At 47.9% G+C, this 25,360-nt stretch overlaps 1 protein-coding gene across 2 annotated transcripts in view; it reads left to right on the forward strand.

Moving 5' to 3' along the window:
• The first annotated feature begins 779 nt into the window (after window positions 1-779).
• The window catches only part of LOC136173106 (NACHT, LRR and PYD domains-containing protein 1b allele 5-like), a 41,728-nt gene continuing 17,147 nt past the window's right edge, over window positions 780-25,360 (forward strand). For both annotated transcript variants that reach the window (XM_065942401.1, XM_065942402.1), the window contains exons 1-5: window positions 780-915; window positions 13,287-13,318; window positions 15,217-15,261; window positions 21,863-21,898; window positions 22,244-22,273. In XM_065942401.1, coding sequence (XP_065798473.1) covers window positions 884-915; window positions 13,287-13,318; window positions 15,217-15,261; window positions 21,863-21,898; window positions 22,244-22,273 — 175 coding nt within the window. In that variant the 5' untranslated portion in view covers window positions 780-883. The remainder of the gene's footprint in view (window positions 916-13,286; window positions 13,319-15,216; window positions 15,262-21,862; window positions 21,899-22,243; window positions 22,274-25,360) is intronic.

Consider the following 25,360-nt stretch of genomic DNA (forward strand, 5'->3'; position numbering starts at 1 on the left):
CCCATCACTACATGGAAAATAGACAAGCAAAGGATCACGCTGAGAATCGGGGTAAAAGAAAACGGTACCACGAGGACCACTGGCAGTCTAAGCAGTGGTTCTTATACTTTTCTGAATGTTGGAATCACCTGGATCTTTAAGAAATATGACTGACTGGATCCCACTGCACTGATCTAATTCATCTGGGATACCACTCGGAGCATCAAAATGTAAAAACTCCCTGGGTAATCAAATGTGCAGTAAAGTTGGGAAACCATTGGTTTAGCCCATCCACCCTTACAGTTTAGGGTGGGGGCGGGGGTCACAGGCTGTTTAACCGTATGAAAGCTTCGGTCCCTCATTCTAGACTCTTGGGTTTAGATGTAAAATCTGAAAATCAATTTCGAGGGGCTTTCAGATCCTAGGAAGAGGATCTGGGAATTCCTCGAGGGAGGCGGGTTGTCTCGTGAAAACCCCCCAATGGGGGGTGAAATGAGCTCCCTGCAGAATGGCGCTGGCCCTGCTCTTTCACAGAAGCCCCGGCATAAGTGGCACCAAACCTAGCTCCCGCCGGGAGGTAAGCAGCCCCCGAGCGGCCGTATGCGCACGTGTGAGAGTGTGCCCGCCGGCGTGCACGCGCGGGCCCGCCGGCGAGCGTGCGTTTCCGTTCGGGAGCCCGGGCGGGCTCCGGCTGCGGCTGCAGCAGCGCGCCCGGCGCCCCCTCCCGCCCAGTCCCCTCCCCCGGCGGCTCTCGCTCGCCCTCGTCCCTCCCCCGGCAGCGTCCGCCGCCTCCGGGTGCGCAGGGCAGCGCGCGGCACGCGAACCCCTCCTGCAGGCGCCCGGGCGCTAGTTGAGCGCCGAGCCCCGGGCGCGCGAGGCGCCCCCTCCCAGACGCCTAACGACGATGAGCCAAGACGCGGGGGTCGCGGGGAGCAGGTGAGCGCAGCCGCGGGGCTGGGCGGGGGTCGGGGTTTGGGAAGGAGGACGGGCAGAGCGGGGGTGGGGTGCGGCTGGCCCCGACATCGCCGCGTGGAGAAGGGCTTTGCGGTCTTCAGCACCCTCCACCGCGGGCTCTGCTTTTCCCGTTTTCCGGACGGGGCGGGGCTGCACTCCCGCCCCGGCATCCCCGCTCGAGCCACACAAACAAAGCACCCCTCGGTGGCGGCGCCTGCCTGGCGCGGGCAAGGAGCGTGGGGGTGGCGACTCGCCCTCCAGCCGGGACTCCGATCCCGTACCGCCGGCAGGCCCCGGGCCGCTGCACCTGGGTCGGGCGGGCTGCGCCGGGGTCGCGCGCAGGTGCTCGCGCGGGAGGCGGTGGCGCGCGGCTCCGAGGCCCCGGGCGCTCGGCCCGGAGGCGGGGCTACGGCCGGCGCTGCTGCCCCCTGTCGTCGCGGCTTGCAGGCGCCAGCAGCCCGGCCCCTCGGCAGCCGCGGCGCAAAGGCGGCGGCAGGTGGGCCCGATTGGTCCGCATCCACCCGGCGGCAGCGGCTGCCGGCGGCCCGCCGGCGTGGAGGGGGCTGGTCGCCCGGTGGCATCCCCTCTGCTGCCGGCGCGAGTGGACTCGCGCCCTTCCCGCCTCCGCGCTGACTCCCCGCCCCCCAGGCCGGCTTCTGCTGTCCTCGTCTGCTCCCGTCTCGAGCTTCAGCGCTCCGGATTCCCTGCGCCCACTGCTCCCGGGTCGGGGAGGACTTGGGAAGCTTTTCTGAACACCACCAGCGTGTTGGCGCCTTGACTTTCAATTGGTTTCAGCCGAGAGCGGGATTATTTCCGTAATCCCCTTTTGCCCATGCGTGGAACACCCCATCACCCCCCTGCGCCAGTCATCCCTTCTGCGCTCCCATGGGGCCCTGATAGTGTCTTTAGCACGGAAGGCACGAGATCAACATTGCTTTTAGGATATCTGCTTTTACTGTAAAGGTAGCCAGTGCCTCTGTCATCAGCGCCCCACAGACCTTTAAAGGCAGCCTCTTTTCACGTGGGAATGTGTATTCAGAGCTGGTTTGGGTTGTGGTGGTCGAGTTCTTCAGAGCTCTCATCTGCAGAAGCAGACTTTTGGCATTGGATGCAGTTTCAGCGCAAGACACGTGACGGCTTGTTTGTGAAATGTATCCTTTAGGTAATCCTCTCATTGCTGTAAGCACTTGCAGGAAGCCCGCCCAAAGCAGTGCAGAAACGCTGGGCAAAGATTCAGACTCTGCAGAGTATGGGACAGTCCCTGCCACATAACAGTTTCTGCACGATCAACTAGAGAATACGGAGCTTTAAAGTGTTCACAACTTAAGTGTTTCGTGGATTATTCGTTGAACATTAGGCTCATATTCTTTTAGGAAAGAGGGAAGGATTTTTTTGTTTTGTTTTATGTGTGATTTTTTTTTTTTTTCCTCTGTTCTTTATAACACTGTTGCAATCAGGAAGACAGTGTCAAAAGGTTTGTTGTGGCTAGGTCCTGCTGTTGAATTTCTTGACATTAGCATTAATAAAACCCCACTAGAACAAGAACTGGGTCCACTTGGGTCATCAAAAACACTTCCTTAGAGGTGGTCAGTTAGCAGGAAGACGTGCACATAGTGGTTAAAATGAATTTTGAATCAATCAAATACAGCAAAAGTAAAGTTTTGTTCCAAAAGAAAAGGGAAGTGAATTGAAGTACAGTGTGTGAAATTAACATGCATGATTATTTACACAAAGCAGAGCTAACTCAGCTTCTGCCTACCTACTCCTTCCTAGTTCAGTTCAGTCGCTCAGTTGTGTTGGACTCTTTGTGACCCTATTACTCTGAAATGTGGGTCCTTCCTACCTCTTTACATAAAAGTTTGCTAGCCCGAAATTGCTGTTCTTTCTGGTCTCTTCAGGAAGACTTACTAATGAGTAATTTGCACATTTCGGTGTGGTAGTAAAGTCTGTATAATTGTGTGTTAAACAAGGGCGAGGTGTAATTCTCAGTAAACCCTAAAGCACCCTACAGATGTTTGCTACTGTTACTTGTAATTTTTAGTAGCTACACAGTATGCCACTCTGATTCCCACATTTTTGGCCACTTAAAATGTTATTACTGATTTTTAAATACTAAGGGGGGGGGGAGTCTCTATATCTAGGGACTTGCCAGATGTCTCAGTGGTAAAGAATCTGCTGCCAATGCAGGAGGTGTGGGTTCAATCCCTGGCCCAGGAGAATCCCATGGAGAAGGAAATGGCAACCCACTCCAGTATTCTTGCTTGGAAAATCCCATGGACAGAGGAACCTGGTGGGCTACAGTCCATGGGGTCGAAAAAGAGTTGGATATGACTTAGTGACTCAGCAACAGCAACTTTATATCTAATTACCACATTGTTTCTGTCATTTATCCAGTGAACCATTTTTTTTTCTTTTAATAGTGCAAACTATACACCAAACAATGTGTTAGATGCTGAGGATGTGGAATCCTTTGTTGTACACACACACACACACACACACACACACTTTTCTTATTCTTCAGTTCCCAGGAGTTATAAAGGACTTACAGAGTACAACGTGCATGCATGTTCAATTGTGTCCGACTCTTTGCAACCCTGTGGACTGTAGCCTGCCAGTCTCCTCTGTCCATGGAATTTTCCAGGCAAGAATACTGGAGTGGGTTGCCATTTCCTGCTCCAGGGGATCTTCACTATCCAGAGATTGAACCTGTGTCTCTTGCATCTCTTGAGCAGCACAGTAAAGCCATTAATTTAGGTGTGCATCAGAGCAGGGATCAGGGAGGGGAGTAGAGAAGAGATCCCTTCAATTGGGCTGAGTAATGGCAATCACCCCAACCCAGCCCTTCCCAATCAGGCCAGCTCTCCTTCTTGCCTGCCCTGGCCACTTTATGATTTCATTCTTTTCCCTCTTCTTCCTCCTCCCCTCCTTGACCCCTCACTGACAGACGTGTTCCAGTTGCCTCCCTGCTCCCTTAAGCCAGCTCAGTTCCAGCTGTTTTTCCTCCTGGTCCCACTTCCGTTTGGAGTACAGTATGCAGAGATTTCATTGACAGTTAGTTATAGGAGAAAGAAGGAAGTAAACCTTGACACTGTTCACCCTAGTTCCTGTCACCCCACAGTTGCCGTTTGGGCCATATCCCAAATGCAGTCATCTCTTCACTTTTGCCCCCCACCACCCGGGGTCATTCATTCATAAATACGGCCCGCAAAGCTAAAGTCCTATGTACTTTTCCTTTCCCAAGATGCTGGAAACCCTTCCTTGAAGTGTGTATATGTACAGTCATACAGAAAACACAGCATCTTAAGTGTACAGCTGATAAATTATCACCAGGTGAACACATCTGGGTAACCACCACCCAGGTCAAGAAATAGAACATGGCATCCTAAAAGCCCCCTTCCTTTTCCTCCTACTTTCCTACCCCTGCATCCCAAAGGGACCAGAGATAGTTTTTCTAGTTTGTAAACTTGATAAAAATAGAATCATACAGCATATGCCCTTTTGTGTCTGACTTCTTTTGTGCTGTTATGTTTGCGCGACTCATCCTCTAAGTTGTGTGTAAACACTTTTTCACCCTCGTGGCTTACAGGACTCCATTTTATGACGGAATCACATTTTGTTCATCCATTTTTCTCTTGATGAACATGGCAGTTGTTTCCAGGTTTGCCTGTTACAACTAATGATGTGTGAGTCCTTTACCTTTTTGATATCCAAAAACCTACCTGTTTGACCACTATTTTTTTTTTTTTTTCTTTTTCCTGCTGGTGTAACTGGAGAAAAGGAAGGGAGGGAATAGATGAAGGAGCCAGCCTGGGGAGCTAGGCCTGTGGATTTTTCACCGTTGCTGGCACTAAATGTTTTCCAAAGCATTTAAAGCTGTGCTCTCATTCCGGGACCTGAACATAGAAGAAAAAGGTGATGGGATGGCTTACATCCCAGGTAAGCTGATTATAGGTGGTGGTCATGGGATGCTTAGAATAAAGGAAACTGGGTGATGATGGGAAACCTGCCCAGCTTGGGAAGTGTCCCTTGGGAGGACTGACAGCTGCTGGCTCATGATGCCCACATCTCTCCTCCGCCTTTCCCCACCTGCCTGTCACTCCCCCCACCCCAGGCTGGTCCCAGAGGACTTGGAGTTCAGGAAATCCTTCTGTCCCTATCCTAGGGGCTGTGTAGTTGGCTTCCAGACCTCAAGTCTATGAAGACAGTTTCCTTGGAGTATGCTTTAAAGTTTCCTATCCTCCTGAGGGGTATTTGTCATCTGGTACTACAACTTCTTGGGCAGGGAGGCCTGGCTTTTGTGGTCTGGAGACTGAGATTTTCTTTGCGGAAGTGCTTGGACCTTTTGGGCTCAACGCAGGCGTGTCTGAGCCTGTAGGCTGTCAGGGTTGCCCAGGGTTAGACATTCCCCATGAGAGATGTTGATGACAGCAGATTCTGGAACCCTGCGTTGTTTACTTCCTCCTTTGCACTCAAACTTCAGATCTTCCCAAGAGGAAGGATTTAGAGACCACTCGGTGGACCAGGTGATCTGCATTCAGCATCCTGGGGTTGCCATCGGCTTGGTTATAGAGTTGGAGTTTCTCCACCTCCCTGTCTTTCCTCATCTCTCTTTCTCCCTCTGATCACACTTGCTTTCCTCCTGCTCCTGGATCTTGATCAGTTCCTTCCTGCCTCAGACAGAAGCTGTGTGACCTCAACTCTCCCTGCCCCCAATTCTTCTTTGGCCTATTCCTGCTTGTCCTTTGTGGCTGGGTTTAAATGTCAGTTCCTCAGGAAGCTGCCTCCCACCCCCCGTCCCCCTCAATTCTTCAATGTTAGACAGCACTTCCTTTCTCAGATGCAAGTAGACAGTCCTCCCCATCAGGCTGATGGGTTCTTGAAGCCACAGCGCCAGTTGCTTTATTCACTCATGCCTGGCACATAGTCCATCTGTGTTTGTTAAATGGATGAATTGATGGGTAAACTAGAGGACCTGAGACAGGTTGTAAGATTGTCTCTGCTTCTAACTTGCTGTGATCTTGGGTGTGTATTAGTTTCACCTCTCCTAGAGTGCATCTCACCCTCCGTAAAATAATGCCTCAGACTGGAAGATCTTTATAGGTTCCTTTCCGTTTCAGTTTTTGCTGAGTCTAACAGTGCGAGGATCCTGTTTGAGGGGTGGTAGCTTTCTCTGAACCCACTCCAGTGTTCTTGCCTGGGGAATCCCAGGGATGGTGGAGCCTGGTGGGCTGCCGTCTGTGGGGTCGCACAGAGTCGGACACGACTGACACGACTTAGCAGCAGCAGCAGCAGCAGCTTTCTCTGAAAATGCAAAAGCTGACTTTAGCACTGAGGTTTAAGTGGTCTTAAGTTTCATGCCTGTGTTCTTCGCGTGAGAGCTGCATTCTTCCCAGGTCACCATGGCCTGCTCTGGGCTAAAATGATAGCTTATATTGCCTTCATTGTGCTCGTCCCACATCACATACATTTTATTTCCTGATCTGTCTTCTCTTCGGTTAGTGTGCCCCTGGGGACCAGGTTCCTGAGTCACGTGTCCCTTTTGTATCCCCTCCACTTATCACAGCAACTGTGAGTTGATTTCAGTTGATGAAAAGAGATCTGTATTATAGAGAATAGTATTTTCATCGAGTTCATTCTCTGGAAAGCATAATTATTTTATGATTATGCAGATTAACTTTAACTTGTGACTAACATTAACTCTTTTCCACTTTCTTAACCCATTTAACTTTTTTTGACCTATTTCCTGAAGGTTGATAGGGGCTGAAAGAAGTAAACCACTGGTTGGTCTCATTCTGGTGAAGAGTTAGAGGAGGATTTGGCTCTCATTAGAGGTTTGTGCGCATGCGTGCTCCGTCACTTCAGGCGTGTCTGACTCCTTGTGACCCTATGCTGTGTAGCCCGCCAGACTCCTCTGTCCATGGGCTTCTCCTGGCAAGAGAATTGCAGCCAGTTGCCGTGCGCTCCTCCAAGGGATCTTCCTGACCCAGCGACTGAACCTGTATCTCTTGTGGCTCCTGCATTGCTGGTTGATTCTTTACCTGAATCGACCCATTATGGGTTTAGTTATGCCTGATAACTTTTTATCATTTACTACAAGGTGACTCTAGTTGAGAATTACCTTCACAGACAGGAACATCTTAGGACCAGAGACTAGAAAGCATCAAGTGTTTTGTCTTTACCTGCTTGGCAGAATTTTAGGCCTTTTGTTGTGAAATGTACTGATAAAAGCTTGGGCTCTGCAGTCAGATGGACTGGGCTTGTGGATAAGTTACCCAAGCCTTATTTCCTCATCTGTGAAATGGGGATGATACTAGTTCAGCATCAGGCACTAAAAAGTTTGTTGCAAGGAGCCCATTGATGCCTGCCAGGTCCTTGGCTCGGGTTCAGGCACACAGTAATTACTAAAAAAAATTAGCTATTATATTATGGTTTAAATATAATAAAATACCATGTTAATAATTAGATTGATATATGGTAATATATTATATATATTATATGGTATGCTGCAGTCCATGGGGTCGTCAAGAGTTGGACACAACTTGGCAACTGAACAACAACAACAATTATGGTTTTATTTTCACTTTAAGGACTGTTGAAATCTTTAGCTGAAGAATCATTATTCATGGAGCCAGATTTGATTGAAACCCTTCTGGCGCCTACTATGCGCCTGTCCAGTCTGCACTCAGGCCCCGGTGCAGAGGTGGGAGAAAGGCTCCCTCAGGTCGGGTGTGACAGCGCCAAGATGCAGCGTCTTTCTCCTCCCACTGAGGGAAAGAGACCTGTTCTAGGCAGGGCCTGGGAGCTGGTAGGCGCAAGGCAGCATTGACAATACACCTCGTCATCACGATTGAGTCGGGATGAAAATGTAAGGAATTTTAAGTGATGAAGTAAATGTCCACTTCCATTCCCTACTGATCTCCAGCCCCTAAATCACACTGGGAACATTTGGAATGGGTCTTCCCTCTCCATGATGACTTTCGTTTTTCCTTTTAACAAACCACATGGAGAAGCAGAAAGGAAGAAGATGTGGGGCACTTGCATCCATGTGGCATGTCAGAGAGGAAGAAAACCTTCCTCCACCCTTCTGGGTTCTTCTGGTCTAAGGATTAAATTGACACGTGTCAGATTAACAGGAGAAAATCATCCATAACTGGTGTACATGGAAGAGGGGCTTCCCAGGTGGTGCTAGTGGTGAAGACCTCACCTGCCAGCGCAGGAGACCTGAGAGAGCCGAGTTCGATCCCTGGGTTGAGCAGATCCCCTGGAGGAGGAAATGGAATATCTCCAGAGTTCTTGCCTGGAGAATCCCATGGACAGAGGAGTCTGGCTACAACCCATGAAGTTGCGAAAGAGGCGCACATGCCTTAGGGACAACAGCCATACATGGGAGATACCAAGGAAAACTTGAGTAACTCTCCAAAACGGCCAAAGCCCTCACCTTCAATACCGTCCTCAGCAGGCAGACAGGATGTTGAGGGGGGAGAGTCAGTTCTGGGAGGTCCCCAGGAAGAGCACGTAAACCCGGTGAGGTTGTCCTGAGATTTCAGTCCCTGCCCTTTCACTGATAAGGTACAGATTTGGGCACCCTTACACATGGAGATTTCCCTTACAAATGCTAATGTTTCTTCCAAAAGGCCAACTCCTGCTGGGTTTTCCATGTTTTTCCTTTGCCTGCTGTTTCTTAGAGAATAACTAGCTTAAAATAATTAATATGCCAAAGCGACATATTTTAGGGGAGCAGATTCTGCTTCTAAAGCAGATTCCTATACAGCGCAAGGGCGCTGTGGGTCCTGGGCGTTGCTTCCTCCACCGGGCTGTGTCTTTGGTGTTGCCCAGTGGGCGGCTCCTTCGCCTCGGGCTAAGCCCCTTCCCCCAGAACTGCTGGGTGTTTTGATACAGAGAGATGACCCTCTACCCTGCAGCCTCACTACATGGTAAAAATAAAGGTTTTCCATAAAGGTTTTCTGGTTTTTAGCAGAAGTTCTGATATCTATGCACATGCATACACGTCTGGAAATGAAGATTAACAGCTGTAGAAAGGGGACTGTGAAAGGGACAGTCAGAAGTTTGTCACTGTTTTAAGCAGACATATTTTGTACAGTAAGGACGTCTAACTCTTAATACATGTTCTCATCAGTCTAGTGCGGTCGCTCAGTCATGTCCAACTCTTTGCAACCCCACAGACTGCAGCACACCAGGCTTCCCTATCTATCACCAACTCCTGGAGCTTGCTCAAAATCATGTCCATTGAGTTGGTGATGCCATCCAACCATCTCATCCTCTTTTGTCCCCTTCTCCTCCTGACTTCAATATTTCCCAGCATCAGGGTCTTTTCCAATGAGTCAGTTCTTCACATCAGGTGGCCAAAGTATTGGAATCAGCATCCTTCCAGTGAATATTCAGGATTGCTTTCCTTTAGGATTGACTAGTTTGATCTCTTTGCAGTCCAAGGGACTCTCAAGAGTCTTCTCCAACACCACAGTTCAAAAACATCATTCTTCGGTGCTCAACTTTCTTTATAGGTCAATTCTCACATCCATACATGACTATTGGAAAAAGCATAGCTTTGACTAGATGAACCTTTGTTGGCAAAGTAATGTCTCTGCTTTTTAATATGCTGTCTAGGTTGGTCAGATTTTCTTCCAAGGAGCAAGTGTCTTTTAATTTCATGGCTGCAGTCACATCTGCAGTGATTTTGGAGCCCCCCAAAATAAAGTTTCTCACTGTTTCCATTGTTTCCCCATCTATTTGCCATGAAGTGTCAGGCTTCAACAGTATGTGAACTCTGAACTTCCAGATGTTCAAGCTGGATTTAGAAAAGGCAGAGGAACCAGAGATCAAATTGCCAACATCCATTGGATCATCGAGAAAGCAAGAGAGTTCCAGAAAAACATCTACTTCTGCTTTATTGACTATGCCAAAGCCTTTGTGTGGATCACAACAAACTGGAAAATTCTTAAAGAGATAGGAATACCAGACCACCTTACGTGCCTCCTCAGAAATCTGTATTCAACAGTTAGAACCGGACATGGAACAACAGACTCGTTCCAAATTGGGAAAGGAAAATACGTCAAGGCTGTATATTGTCACCCTGCTTATTTATCTTACATGCCAAGTACATCGTGCAAAATGCCGGGCTGAATGAAGCACAAGCTGGAATCAAGATTGCTGGGAGAAATAGCAATAACTTCAGATACACAGATTACACCACCCTTATGGCAGAAAGTGAAGAACTAAAGAGCCTCTTGATGAAAGTGAAAGAGGAGAGTAAAAAAGCTGGCTTAAAACTCAACTTTCAAAAAACTAAGATCATGGCATCTGGTTCCATTATATGTTCTCATAATTACTTTTAAATTAAAAGGCACAATGACTGCATTATAAGGGTATGAGTCTGGAGAAAAACAATGCAATGGCTGACTTGTTCTTGTATGCATTTCATTGGGAACCATGTTTTAGTCTTTCTTAATGTCTTGAAACATTTCCTAATTTCAGGCTTACCACCACTGTCTGACCTGAGCCAGAAGTTAAGATAAAAAAAATAAAAGGACTTGGGTCTGAAAATGAAAATGCATAGTTTTCCTAGGACATGGAGCTTGGGAAATACCAAATACTTGGGAATGTTTATCAGAAAAAACCATGAGTCAAGGAGGTTTTCAAAATCTGGAGGCTCCAGAAAGGAAGGGACCAGCAGTTGCTCTGCCGCTTTTGCTCTTTGCTTCCTCAGTTCACTGTCACTGCCAGGATTGGGGTCAGCCGGGGAAGGGGTGGGGAGTGGAGGGAGACATGGTACCAGGGGCTTTGAAGTCCCAGTGGCCTAGGGTCAAGCGCTCCTTTTCTGCTTGTCAGCTGTGTGACCTCAAGCAAGTTAATGAGCCTCTCCCAGCTCCAGTGTCTGCATTTGTCAAATGGCCTTCATAGGCTTATTGGGATGATTCCATGAGAAGATCCAGAAAGATTTTAAACACCCATAACTGCAAATAACACCATTGTTGTTTTCTTCCTGGTTTTTCATTTATTCATCCAAGATTCTGATTTGATGGGCCCAGAAAAGTGGTTTTTAGAAGGCACTCTGAGAGTTCTAATGTCTGCAAGTCCACACCTTGTGAAATGCTCTTCCTGGGGGATAAGGAGCAGTGTGGGCATCATGGTGGAGGGCGGGGCTGCCACTCATATGCACAAAGTCTGCGTGTCCGTGGGGCACGCGTAGCTGAGCTCCAGACCTGCAAGGCTCCTGGCAGTGACTCTTTTCGGCGGAGGGTGCAGAGGGGTGTGTGTGTGTGTGTGTGTGTGTGTGTGTGTGTGTGTGTGTGTGTGTGTGTGTGTGTGTGTGTGTGTGTGTGTGTGTGTGTGTGTGTGTGTGTGTGTGACGCAGGGTGTGCTTGGACACTGCGGCGGAGGGTGCAGAGGGGTGTGTGTGTGTGTGTGTGTTACGCAGGGTGTGCTTGGACACTGCAGAACATTCCCTCAGAGGGGTGTGTGTGTGTGTGTGTGTGTGTGTGTGTGTGTGTGTGTGTGTGTGTGTTTTCGGGGGAGGGTGCAGAGGGGTGTGTGTGTGTGTGTGTGTGTGTGTGTGTGTGTTACGCAGGGTGTGCTTGGACACTGAAGAGCATTCCCTCTGGGGGAGCACGAAGGGTGGGGGATAGGGGAGCAGGGTGGGGGTCCATGTGTGCGGTGCCAGGGAGCTCAGCCTAGGAAGTAGTGAGAAGCCCCGGAAGGGCAAAGACGTGATAAGGTCCTGCAGAGGGGCAGAGCAAGAGAGCGAGACAGTGGTTGTGGGAGAGGGTGAGAACCAGTGAGAGAGCCAGCTTGCAGGCAGGCAGAAGCCCTGTGCGCTGAGGAGGGGGAAGTTTGAGAGATGGGTTGGAGGAAGCGTGGGAGGAGTCTGTGCTGCTTGCTGAGAAAGAGGGAGCAAGCGTTAGTGATGACTTGGAGGTTCCAGTTAGGTGACCTGGTGATTGTCTGCGGAGACAGGCCGGGAGGAGCAGGTTTTCTTGGATAGGAGAAGGCAAGGACTAGCTCCCGCTGACTGCATGTAAAGTGCTGAAGTGACCCTCGGGCCTTACGTACCTGGAAGTCAGGGAGGAGGCCTGCGAAGGGGTCAGAGATCTAGGATCTGAAGCTTTGGCCTGAAGGCGGGCCTGAGGCAGTGTGTGGAGGGCACACCGAGGTGGTCCTGGGACAAAGCCAATCACCGGGAGCTGATGGAGCTGGGAGATGAAGCACCTGCAGGGGGGAGAGGCCCCCGAGGCGAGAGGAGGGAGGACACCAGGTGAGGGACGCTGGAAGCCACCGCTGAGCCTGTCACCTGCTTCATCTAGAGAGGTGGTCCCTGAGGACCGAGAGGGCCTTGGGCTTGTTGGGCGGGGGTCCTCGGTGCCTCTAGCTCCAGTGGTTTCCGTACAAAAAGCAGAAGGCTGGTGGCTTTGAGTCTGGGAGAGGACGAGGAGTGGGAAGCGGAGATGGGGAATTCTCCCTTGAGACCTCCGGTGAGGCTGAGCAGGGCAGAGCCGGGTGGGGATGCAAGCACCAGGTCAGGAAAGTGGAAGGACCAGCGAATTGAGTGGGGGAGCTGTCCAGGCCCTTCATTTCCCGGAAGTGCTCTATCTGAGGGAGGAGGCTGGAGAAGCAGGTGAGAAGACCTTGGAGTGAGCAGCAAGCAGCCTCTGTGGGAACCAGGAGGAGGGACGGGAGGCCGGCATGGCGGGGCATGGTGGACGGATGCGCTGGAGACGTGGGGCGTGGGGATTCAGCGCGGTGGACGGATGGGCTGGAGATGAGGGGCGTGGGGATTCAGCGCGGTGACCCTGTGCGCGGTGGACGGATGGGCTGGAGACGTGGGGTGTGGGGATTCGGCGCGGTAGACGGATGAGCTGGAGACGTGGGGTGTGGGGATTCAGCGCGGTGACCCTGTGCGCGGTGGACGGATGGGCTAGAGATGAGGGACGTGGGGATTCGGCGCGGTGACCAGTGGAGGGGCGCGGTAGACGGATGGGCTGGAAATGAGGGGCGTGGGGGTTCAGCGCGGCGACTCGTGACAGGGCGCGGTAGACGGATGGGCTGGAGACGAGGTGCATAGGGATTCAGCACGGTTACCCTGTGCGCTGTGCTGCTGGTACCCGGGGTGTGAGCAGACCGGCAGGGCTTCACCTGCATACTGCAGTCACCTCTATCCCTGTGGTTTTGAGTTCGGCAGGAGTGGGGAGTTGAGGGGGCAAGAAGAGCCTTGAGAAGGGAGAGTTATCCCACCTGCCAACATTTCTGGAGAAACATAGTATGATCATTTTGAAGACTTTCATAATTATTTGTATAAAATTATATCTGTTTATAAAACTGTTTTTCTTTTCTTGTTCTAGTGATGATCACAATGCCTCTTCAGAAGAAAAAGGTATGAACTCTAAGTCAACGTTGAGTAATCGAAAAACTCAAGCTGCACTGTGTGGAAATTTGCATTTTTAGAAAATGATTTCTTTATTCATTTTATTTATTGGCTGCAATTGCCTCATTACATTCATGCAGTCACCAACTTACAGAAATGTGTTGAAATAATCAATAGGTTAGGATGATGGGATAGTGACAGTTTTTCAGAATTTTCTTTAAGATTATTTGTCAACAGACATTTAAAACAATGAAACGTAAAGAATTCATACCTTTGTGGTTTTTATAATTTAAGAATAGAAAACAAATGCTCTTACATCTCTTTCCTTTTAAACTCTGGCTCTAATGTTTTTTTTAACCTTATTTTAAATTCAGTCAAGAATGGAGAAGCATTGTCAACTGAATTCTCTAATTGTTCTATGCACGAGTAGATATTTTCTTTAATACTTGAGCGTTATCATCAATTATAGATACTTAATGAAAATAGCAGCACCTAATTCTGTCCCTGAAACTGGGTCAAGTAAAACTTCTGCTGTTAAAAGAAGGTCATGGTCTAGGTTTAGGGATTGCTGAGTCTTGAGTCCCTTCTCTCAATCTCTCTCTCTGACCAGCAAAGTACCGGCGCCTTCCTTACTTTCATATTGTCCTAATTGCATTTGTCTACTGCATGGTCCTTCCTTGTCCTCACACATGCTACTGGCTAGGACTTGGATTTTCTCCTAATTTCTGTAGAGTGCCCATCACATGGTGGACAGTAAGTCAGTGAAGGGACAGTAGTCTCTGCCTGTGCCAAGGGAAAGCAGTCAACCAGTAATCGAGCCCTTTCTGTTCATCAGCCTGGCGTGGGTGAATGTTCCAGACAAATGAAATGGAAGAGTGCTAGGTCCTGTTTCATGAGCCATCTGATTGAGCGTGGCATAAATACAGATGAGGGGCCTGGTAACTAAGTGGCCGTCCTTCCCTACACAGAAATACTCTTGCTCTAGTTGCTATTGTTGGTAACTTCTGCAACAGTTACCCCTTCTTCTCGTTTTCTATAATATTTACTATAACATCTCCATTCCCATGCACCTACACTGGCCTCCGCTCTTAGCACTTCATAGCTGAATCTCTGCAGCGAGGTTTTAGACTCTCTGGAGTCTAATGCATCTTGAACAACAGTATCCACCGCCCCCCTCACCAAAGTCCACCAGCATCTTGGGGAACACCAAGGCCCATTTCAGCTTGAAGTACTCATGTAATTCTGCATCTCCATGTCATTCCCTGTAGGAGAACCATCCCCCAAGGCCAGTTCTTCTCAATTTGCGTTTGAGGTCCTCCCTAGTCTGGTCCCAACTTCTCTGGATCCTCACCTCCAACCTATCTGTGTCATTTCACTAAATCGGTGGTGGTTGTTTGCATGAATTGACTGTTCAGTGGGAAAGGACTCTGACTCTCTTGTATAGTAACACCATTGTCTGCTCTTCAGTTACAAAATCTAAAACCAGGTGCTTTTTTTCCCTTTCTGGTGTCAAGTTACTTAATCATCAGGGGTGTTTTTAGGGAGCGGCTAAGTTGATCAAACAAAGAGACAGTGCCACTCCTTTGGCACAGAACTGAGAGGTTGTCAGGGACCCAACCAAAGGTCGTTAGAAAGTTTATTGGCTTTCTGTTTGCCCTCTCTTGGAAAAGGCTTAAGGTTGCTTGGTTTAAATCTTTTTTCCTTTGAGAATATGGCCTTGCTTACCATTTGTAACTGGGTTTTAATTTGACTTGCAATGCCGCTTTGGGTTTAAAGAGGTGGTTCAGCTTATAGAAGACAAAACTGCTGTTATTTTTGGTTTAGCAATTTTTTACAAAAATGAACACAATCTTCTATTTTATCCTTGTATTTATACTACTAAACTTGATTTCTTTCTCAAAATTTAGATTGCCCCAGCCCCAACCTAGATACTTCAGGGGACTCTAAATCAGGTAAGAGATATGATTAACATTTGGTAAATGCCCAAATGAAATTTTTATAAAATAACCAATTCATCACAAGATAAATTACAATTTATTCTTCTGTTATACTTCAAGCAATCTTCATGAAAGATAGGAGCTTTCATCTTTCTACTTGAAAGAGCTGATTAAGTTTTAAACTTTCATGGTTACCTAGCCTAGTGAAATCAGTAACTTAAACTTCAGTGATGAAACTGTACTTAATGAAACTGAGAATTTATCTGATGAGGCAACTGGACCATTTTCTAGATTGGTTTCACTAACCTAATACAGGGTCCTCTGCGAGTTCAGCCAGGTGGTGGCTACTTGGCTGGGGTGGTCCTGGGAGGTTTTCCTGAGGAGGTGATGGTTGACTTGAACTCTGAAGGATGCATTGCGGTAACAGGGCAGAGGTGGGGACAAGGGTTATATGAGTTCAAAAGACTTGCAGATGTAAATGTCCCCCTGTGGGAAAGTGCACAGTGCTAGTTTGCAGAGACTGAAGAAGGTCAGATGACTGGAATCAGCGAGGGGAGGGATGGCAGGGCCAAAGTGTGTCTGTAGAGACAGGTGGGGGCTAGATTGCACAGGACCTTTGGATTACAAAATCTTTACTCCAGAGTGGATGTACAAATGACCAATAAGCACATGAAAGATGCTCATTATTATTTCAGGGAAATACAATTCAAACCCACAGAAAGATGCCACTTCACAGCCACTAGGGAGACATGAAAAAGATAATAGCAAGAATTGTCAAGGATGCGGAGAAATTGGAACCCTCATACTCTGCTGATAGAGGGCTTCCCCAGTGGCTCAGTAATAAAGAGTCCTCCTGCAATGTAGGGGATGCAGAAGATGTGGGTTCAGTCCCTGGGGTGGGAAGATCCCCCTGGAGGAGGAAATGGCAGCCCACTGTAGTATTCTTGCCTGGAGAATACCACCAGAGGAGCCTGGTGGGCTACAGTCCATAGGGTCACAGAGAGTCAGACACGACTGAACACCCACACCCGCCCACACAGCCACCTGGGAGAAGAGTTTGGTAGTCCTCAAATAGTTAAATATAATTGCCACTTGACCCAGCAGCTTCTCTCCCATGTGTATAACCAAGAGAAGTGGAACCGTATGTCTACCAAAGAACTTGTGCATGAATGTTCACAGCAGCATTATTCATGCTATTCAAAAGTTGGAAGCAACCCAAAAGTCCATCAGGTTTTAAACGCGTAAACACAATGTGGTGTGCACATTTGTTTGCTGCGACCGCTGTAAGAAAGTGCCCTAGATGGGGGAGCTTAACCAGCAGAAGTATGTTGTCTCACATTCTGGGGGCTAGATGTCTCAGTCAGGATGTTGGCAGGGTTGGTTCTCTCGGAGGACTAGGAGGGAAGGTCTGTTCCAGATCTCTTTCCTGGCTTTGTAGGTAGCCATCACCGTGATCTCATGATGTTCTCCCTGTGGTGTGTCTCTGGGTCTGAATTTCCCCTTCTGGTAAGGACACCAGTCATCTTGGATTAGTGTCCACCCTGATGACCTCATTTTACTTAAAGGTAAATACTTCTATGAAGACTGTATCTCCACATAAGGTCATGTTCTAAGGTACTGTGGGTTAGGACTTAAAACATGATGTTTTTGTGGAGGGACACAATTCAATATTATAACATCACACAGTGGAATATTATTCAGCCATAAAAAAGAATGAAGTGATGATACATGCTACAACATGGTGGAACCTTGGAAACATGCTCAGTGAGAAAAGCCAGGTACAAAAGCCCATCTCTTATGTAATTCCATTTGTGGAATTTATCTGGACATTCATGGAATGTCTATAATATGCAAATCTATTCAGGCAGGAAATAGAGTATTGGTTATCTAGGTCTATGGGGAATGGGGAGATTGGAAGTGATAGTTAAAATGTACAGGGGATTTTAGGGGATGTTGAAAATGAAAAATTGATTGTTGTGATGGATGTACAGTTGTTGCTTAGTCACGTCCGACTCTTTGCGAACCCATGGACTGTAACCAACCAGGCTCCTCTGTCCATGGTGCTTCTCCAGGCGAGAATACTGGAGTGGGTTGCCAGGCCCTCCTCCAGGGAATTTTCCCAACCTAGGGACTGAACCCAGTTTTCCCTCATTGCAGGTGGATTCTTTACCGTCGAAGCCACCAGGGAACTGTGAATATATGAAAAGCCATTGAGTTGTACACTTTGAATTATGTAGTGTGTGAATTAGATCTCAATGCGGGAGACCTGGATTTGATCCCTGGGTTGGGAAGATCCTCTGGAGAAGGAAATGGCAACCCACTCCAGTACTCTTGCCTGGAAAATCTCATGGACAGAGGAGCATGGTAGGCTCCTACAGTCCATATGGTGGCAGAGTCAGATAACGACTGAGCGACTTCACTCACTCACTCTCTCAGGATTGTTATAGAAAAATAAAAAAAGTTATATCAGAAGAAAAAAATCTGAAGCTTGTCATCCAGAAAAAAAAATCCATGTTTTCTTGAAAAAACTTAAGCTCAATCATTTCTGTGCCCAGGGCCGTTCGTCCTGAACCATTTTCTGGGGCTGTGGTTTTTGCATGCTTGATTTACTCCTGTGATTAGGTTTATGTGCAACAGAATATATTTAGGACAGACAAATAGCAAAAGTTGTCCCTCTAGTTTGTTTTCTTGCCCTTGTCATTTCTGAAAACAGGGCCACTTGGCAATCTTGTTGCCAGATGGGAGTTTTTATCTTTATATCTGGAAGTTTAAGTATATTTTCCCCTTTTTCATCAAGGTAATTTTGTACTGGTTTGGTGATTACATCAGTTATCTTTATGAGGTTTCTGTGTTCCTAGTGACTAAAGAAGAATGGTCCCTAAAGTTGTGCTAAGTACCCTTTGGTTTTAGCGTCAAATAAAAAAGTAGGAGAATGATGGTTTCGTAATATGCAATCAAAATGAAGATTAGAAGGAGATTGTGCAAGGACTGCTGTCTACGAAAGGAGGAGAAAGCCTGCTGCTGCCAACAGTGTCTGAAATTGAGAGTTAAAAATGTTCGAATGCAGAGTATAGTAGATAATTCAGCTTCTCGAGTGAGGGGAGACACACTCCAGGTCAGAGTGGGGTGAAGCCTTCTCAGCTGGCTGGAGGGAGGCTGGTCAGGAGGTGTAGGTGGGAATCCCCTGGCGGTCCAGTGGTTAGGACTCCACACTTCGACTGCTGCGGACCGGGCTTCTCGACCGGATAAGGCATGGGATGTGGGATTTCAGTTTGCCCGCTGTCACATTCCCGCTGTCCCCCTTCTCACCTTTTTGTCCTTCCTTTCCATTTTTTTTTTTTTAAGATTTATTTTAAGAAGTTTAGTCTATTTTTAGTGGAATAAAATGGGTCAGAGGAAGGGGTGTAGGTTTTGTCTGCATCTAGGCTGGCATTCAGGACAGCTGGGTGTGCTGAAGGTGGAACCCATCAGGGTGAGAAAATGAGAGAAAAGAAACTCAGAGTTGGGGACTGTTTGCATGCTAGCTTCCCCAAACAGGGCTCCTGCTGCCAGAGCTCTAATCTACGCAAATGTGGGGAGGGTTTAGTGCTAGTGGTAGCACGCTTGGGCTGGCCTGTCACTGGAGTTTAGGAGTGTGACCTGTTAGTCAAAATCGCTACCCCTTAAAAATTGTGACTACTGTGTATGAGGCCCCGGGCTGGTCACTCTTCACAGGCTTCTTATTTAGTTCTCAAATATGTGCCATGAGACAAAAAATGGTCCTGGGGGCTTGAGGGGGCTTGCAGGGCAGGGAAGCAGAAATAGAAATCAGGAGTCTTAGGCCCCAGACCAGAGGGAAGGTGAATTGAAGGGATTCAATTGAAGGAATGGCCCCAGACTCCACTTCCCAGGGACCTGGAGCAGAAGGTGGGCCTCACCTGGGGCTGGTCCAGGCAGAATTACATCCCTGCAGAGATCCTAGGGGCTTCCTAGGTGGCGCTAGTGGTAAAGAACCCGCCTGTCAATGCAGGAGACATAAGAGAGGCAGGTTCGATCCCTGGGTCAGGAAGATCACCTAGAGGGGGGCACAGCAACTCACTCCTCTGTTTTTGCTTGGAGAATTCCATGGACTGAGGAGCCTGGTGGGCTACAGTGCATGGTGTCTCAGAGTTGGACACGACTTAGCACGCACGCGCGCACACATACACGCCGAAGTCCCAGACTGCTAGAGGGAACTGGCAGAATAAAGACATGGTAGAGGCTGCTCGGTTCTTTAAAGCGGGGCAAAGCGTTTGTTCGTTCACACATTCATCATTCATGGAGCATCCATAGCGATGGGTGCCAGGGGGATCAGGGTGGTGAGACATGGCCTCAGTCCTCAGGGCTCATGCACCAACAGCTCAACAAGCAGCCACTGCTTGACAGAGGGGTAAACGCATGGATCGGAGAGAGGCATGGCTCATCTGACTTGGTGGCGCAGAGGGAGTCGGTCCACAGAAGTGACTTTGGGCTGGCTTCTCTTGGATACCTTGGGGTCTGGAGGTGGGGTCTGGGGAAGGGCTATCCAGGCAGCGGGATGGTGTGTCTGAGGACTTGGAGGAAGGAGTGGTAATCTCGCTGGGGTGCAGCTTGGGGAACGAGTAAGTGATTACAGTGGGTTGGTTTTCAGCCATGGTTCTCAGCCCTGGCGGTACGTTCCAGTTGTCTGGGGACCTTTACCAAAAATGCTACCCCCGATTAGTTAGTCAGTACCCCCTAAGGAAGGGCAGAATCCCAGGCATGGGTGTGTGTGTGTGGAAAGCTCCCTTGGTGGTACCAGTGTGCATCCAAGGTTGAGAACCACTGCTCTGTACTTTGAGCCCTGGAGGACCAAGGCCACGTCTTATCACTTTTGATTTCCCAGCCCCTGTCTCAGTGCCTCGCCTTCCACTCAGGAATCATCTCATGTAGGAACCGCCTCCTGCTCCCCTTCTTCCCACTCCTCCTGTCCATCACCAGCTCCTGGGTGTTAAACTGCTGAAGCATTAAGAAGCATGTTTGCAAGTGAAACAACACGGTTAAGAATGCAAGTTCAAGCTGGACTCCCCAAGTTAATATCTTAGCTTCAGACTCCCTGGGTGGAGAATAGGAGGTAGTGGGGTGGGTGGTGGTGGTGGTCTCACATAAGGAAATGAACTGACCTCAGCCTACCTCATTGGGCAGTTGTGAGGGCTAATGTGTTAACATATATAAAGCTCTTACGTAAATATATGTAGATATATGTATGCACAATGAGTACATAAATGTAATTAATGAATACATGTAAATGAGTAAGTATATATACTGTAGAGTGCCTGGCACATAGTGAACACCCCGCAAAAGCTGCTCTTAGCTGCTATGTGATTGTTCTCATCTTTATTCTCGAATCTTTTCTTTCCTCCGTATGGCTATTGCCCTTCCGTGGTTTTGGTTGGTAGTGTGTGTGTATGGAGGGAAGATCTGAGAATCGTATTATAGCTTTCCATGTACCTACTCAGGGGCCCCAAGCAGGGTGAAGCAGGAGGAGCACTTGAAGGGGGTGGGTAAGGGAGAGAGCGGTGTCTTGTTGCTTGTCTGCTCTGTCAGGAACAGGTCAGGACGCCCTGGGAGCTGGGGTTGGAATCCGCTTTGGGAGTAGGTCATAGGTCGTTGCGGGGCTCTCGAGATAGAAGGAAGGCTGGGCGTGTGTGGGAAGTGGGGCCTGGGTATTAGTGGTTGGGTGGGCTTCCCCCGTGGCTCTGATGGTGAAGAATCCACCTGTAGTGCAGGAGAGCGGGGTTTGATCCCTGGGTGGGAAGGTCCCCTCGAGGAGGGCATGACAACCCGCTCCAGTATTCATGCCTGGAGAATCCCCGTGGAGAGAGGAGACTGGCGGGCTACGGTCCACGGGGTGGCAAGCAGCCGGACATGGCCGAGCACCGAGCACACACGTTAGGGCCGATGGAAGGCACGCAGAGGTCGTAGAGAGCCAGGATAGATGGGAGAGCTGTGTGGACAGGAAGGGCCGGTAGATGCCTTTACCTGTGGGAACCATGGATCTGTCCCATGGGTCTGGGGTTAGTGGGCCTTTGGGGACATCGGGGAAAGAATTCCAAGCTAACTGTGGGAACAGAAGCCTGCTTGCAGTGGACAGAGTTGGGGATGAGGAAAGGGAGGGAACATTCTTGGGGTCACTCTTGGCAGAAGTAGTTGAATCGTGTAGACTCTTTGTCCTGTGCTTCAGGGAAATGGCAGGTGGCATTACAGAATGCTGCACTGTTGTATCATTGAACTTGGGTATAGAACCTTCTAGATGCTCAAGTGCAGAGGCAAGATGGGAGCAGTAAGGCAGGTCAGGCTGGGCGAGACTTGGATGACACCCAAATGAAGTAGTTACTGCAGCCAGAGTGTGATTTGGGCTCAAATTTAAGTAATTAAAGTGTATTTCATCCAGCTCCAAAGGATAAAGCCTTCTTTTTTCGTAAATCAGACTAGTTTGGGACTCAGTGAGAATGCAGTCAAAGGAGGAAATTAGTTGAGTTTGGGTCTGTTTTATTATATTTATAATTTTAAAAAATAGTTCCTACTTTTTTATTCATTGTGTGCTTCTCCTGTGTATCCTATTTTTTTTTTTTTTAAGGCGAGGATAGCAGTTCTGAGAGCGGTTCTGAATCTGGTGAGTTATCTATGTATGTGTTTCTTTAATAACAGAATTCTAGTTAAACATGGACACCTTTATTTTTCTTTTAGTGTAAAGCCCATATCACTGATGTTGCTTGAGGACATAGTAATTACAAGTGTCCTTTTTGTGAAGTACCGAAAAGTACTTACATGGTAAATAATTTCTAGTTGGCAAGTAAAGTGGCAAAACAGGATGAACTGAGGAAGAAAGACAGGAAATGGTTGCTATTGGTGAGAGGCAAACACTTTACCTATTCTTCCATTTGCCTGTGTGTTTTTTTCTTAGTTGTCATATGAATTTCATGTGACATATGATTTCAACCTTTTTTTTTTCCCGTAGATAATGAGGAGGCAAAACCAGAAAAAACAAGTGAGTATATCCTTCCTTCTTCTGACTTTCTTTTTTTTTTTTTTTTAACTGAAAAGAAGAAAGAAGGACAGGCTTTGAGATTTTTAAGTTGCAAGTTGCTTGCTCATGATCTTTTTCTGTGTCAGATTGGGCTCAACACTGGGAAATGACTAAGCATTTTGAAAATTTGAGCTCAGTACACTTGGAATACAAGGGGTGTGTTCCTGGTCTGCACTGATGCTGAGACTCTGCATGTGTGGCTTTGCTCTGCGGTTCCCAGAGGAGAAGAGATTGAGGGACTGACCGAAATCTACAGCCACAGCCTCTGCTTCCTCTCGTGGTGGGCGCTGCTCACAGTTAATCACAGAGTAGACTGTTCACTGCTGAAAATGTGGTGCCATTTGTGGTTTAAAGCTTCTGGCTTGCTGTTCTGGTTGTTTATGAACAACCTGAGTCATGAAACCACTGTAAAGATATAGATTCTAAATATAAAATTTGCTTTTGGTCTAAAGTTTTGTGAAAAACTTAAGTTGCATGACTAAGCTTTTATTTTAACTGATTTTATTATTCTTTAGGATTTTTTTCCCCTCCCAGTTCTTAGAATATAATCTGCTTATGAACACAAATACTATGACAAGGCAGTCAGGGGGTTTCTTTATAATATTTTAAAATAAATGAAGTCTTTTCACTCAGAAGTCCTGTATTTAATCTAATTCTCTCTGCAGTTTCCCAGTGGGGAACCCATGAAGGTAATTGTAAGCTCCTTGCAGTCATGTTGTGTATAGATAAGAACCTGTAGTTATTTCTGTATCACATGTGGAGTAGATGTCACCATCTGATACCCATAAGGAATAATGTATGCCAGCCTTCCTGCTTCCAATCCTCCTTATTCATAATAAGGACTATTTCATCCAATTAAATGCAATCAGAATTCCAGCCTCCATAGATTGGACTAGAATAGAGATGAAGTCAGAGGCTGTGTCTTGGGATCTGTTCTTTGTTGTCCCTGGTTAATGACTGAGTAAATGACCCTGGAGACACGGGATCCAGAGACAGGGCCCCCAGGGTCCAGGCAGCCAGGGTTGGCCCAGGGCCTCACCAGGGTGGCAACCAGGTGGAAGGCATTTGGAATCTGTGAGGCTCGATATAGGCTCGGATTTGGATGGGAAGCTGGAGTCAGCGCCGTCAGACAGGGCACATGTAGGAGACGGAGCCGCTGGACCTGGCGCTTGGCCATGTGAGACACCTGGATGTCCAGGGCTATCCACAGGGCCCTGCCTTTCCCAAGGTTCTTCTCTTTGTTAAAAGACCTTTTATCCTCCACCTTGGGGAAGAGGTCAAAAAGATACCCCCCATTCACCTCCATTCTCAGGTCAGATGGGAGGACCAAATAGGCTCCCCTGGGATGCTGGCTTCTCTGTGGATAGGCCAACTGGCCGTGTAGGCTCACCCATCATCCTCCTGGTTGGATATATCTTCTGTTCTGAGCTCCAGAGTCACCTGAATCGCATGGATTAAAGAGAAGCCGAGGGTTTTGTGTTAGAGAGAAGTGCATCAGTTTCTCTGCTTTGGCTGGGAAGACCTGATGGAAGACTGTATGCTAGGCTTCTCTAACAACTTTCATTTTCTCAGCTCTCCAGTCAAATAGCAAGACAGAAAAAACATGGGATGTGGATGAAATGCAGTGTAGATGATAATTATTAAATATTTAGAATTTTATGATGCTTTTTAGGATAGCGACTGTGGAATAGGATTGAAATATTTTCCAGTGCAGGACTTGAATCGGTGTTTCAGAACCTTCAGATCTATGGTATTCTGAGTCCAGAATTCTGAATATGTTTAGTCTCTATTTTCTAGTTCATTTTAATGCTGTTTTTAAAGTCTGGTTCTGTCTTGCAACCCCTGGTCCCCGTGTAATGTCCTGAGAGCAGGCAGCTTGTATAGCAAGGACTGGAGCCAGGGTCCTGGGGCGGCAGAGAGGGGGTCCACTCCTGGGCATTGGTGGTGACCTGGACCTTCCGCATGTGCTCAAGATGCCTGTCTTACTAATGGGACTCATCCTCCCAAAGGTTGTTCGGATCTTTCAAATCTAAAAGCAAGTATTCAACATATTAGTTTGTCTCCCAAGTGAAAGGTTATTGTCTGCTTCAGAATTATTAATGTTTTTGAGTTTCACACATCACCATAGCAAAATAACAGCTAGCACTCACTGACTGCTTGCTGAGTGCCAGGCGCAATCCCTACCTATAATTTAATTTTCTGTCTTTCTGGGCGGTGGTATTACATTAATTCTCATTTAACAGATGAGGAAAGTAATAGACAAAGATTTCATACATAACTAAAGAGCCTAAACTCATGCAACTAGTAGCCGGTGTAGATAATAGAAAAATTCACCACTGTTCCCTTTCAAAATGTATTTTTGGATTCTGGGATTCTAGTCATTCAGAAAATGAACACTTACCAGGCCCTGGGGTTACAGTCCTTGTGAAACTTGCATTCTAATGGGGAGAGAGACAGGAAGCAGAAACACTGAGCTGATCATGTGCGAGGTGGTGAGCAGTGACCTGATGAAAATGAAAGGGGGAAGAGATGTGTCAGGCAGGCCCTTGCTTTGGGAGAGGGGTGGAACGTCAGGAAAGCCTCTCTGATAAGGTGACATTTGAGCAGAGACGGCAGGAATGTGACCGGGTGAGCAATGTGAATATTCAGTCCGGGAGACAGTGCAAAGGGCCTGCGGCAGGAGCTTGCTTTGGTGTGGAGAGTGGTTCAGAGCGACTGGAGGGCATAAACGCAGGGAGGCTGGCCAGGGACGAGTAGTGGGGAGCCAGTGGAAAGAGTCTGCATGCTAAATCAGAGACTCTTAGGCAATTCCACCTTAAACATGCCTGAAATCAGACGTCAGTTCCTCTCTCACTGCTCCGCTAATCTCTACCTATGCTAAGCTGAAGGGCTGATGCCAGTCAGGCTCTGTCTTGGGGATGACAGCTCCAGCTTAGTTCCCGACTTCTGGCCCCTCTGAGGGGCTCTGCACTGGGGCCTGCAGCTGCCCCGCTGAGACACTGGTCCAGCTGAGGAGTGACTGGTGAGGAGCTCGTTCCTGACCACCTG

Source organism: Muntiacus reevesi, chromosome 8 (genome assembly GCF_963930625.1).
Source record: "Muntiacus reevesi chromosome 8, mMunRee1.1, whole genome shotgun sequence".
Taxonomy (NCBI): domain Eukaryota; kingdom Metazoa; phylum Chordata; class Mammalia; order Artiodactyla; family Cervidae; genus Muntiacus; species Muntiacus reevesi.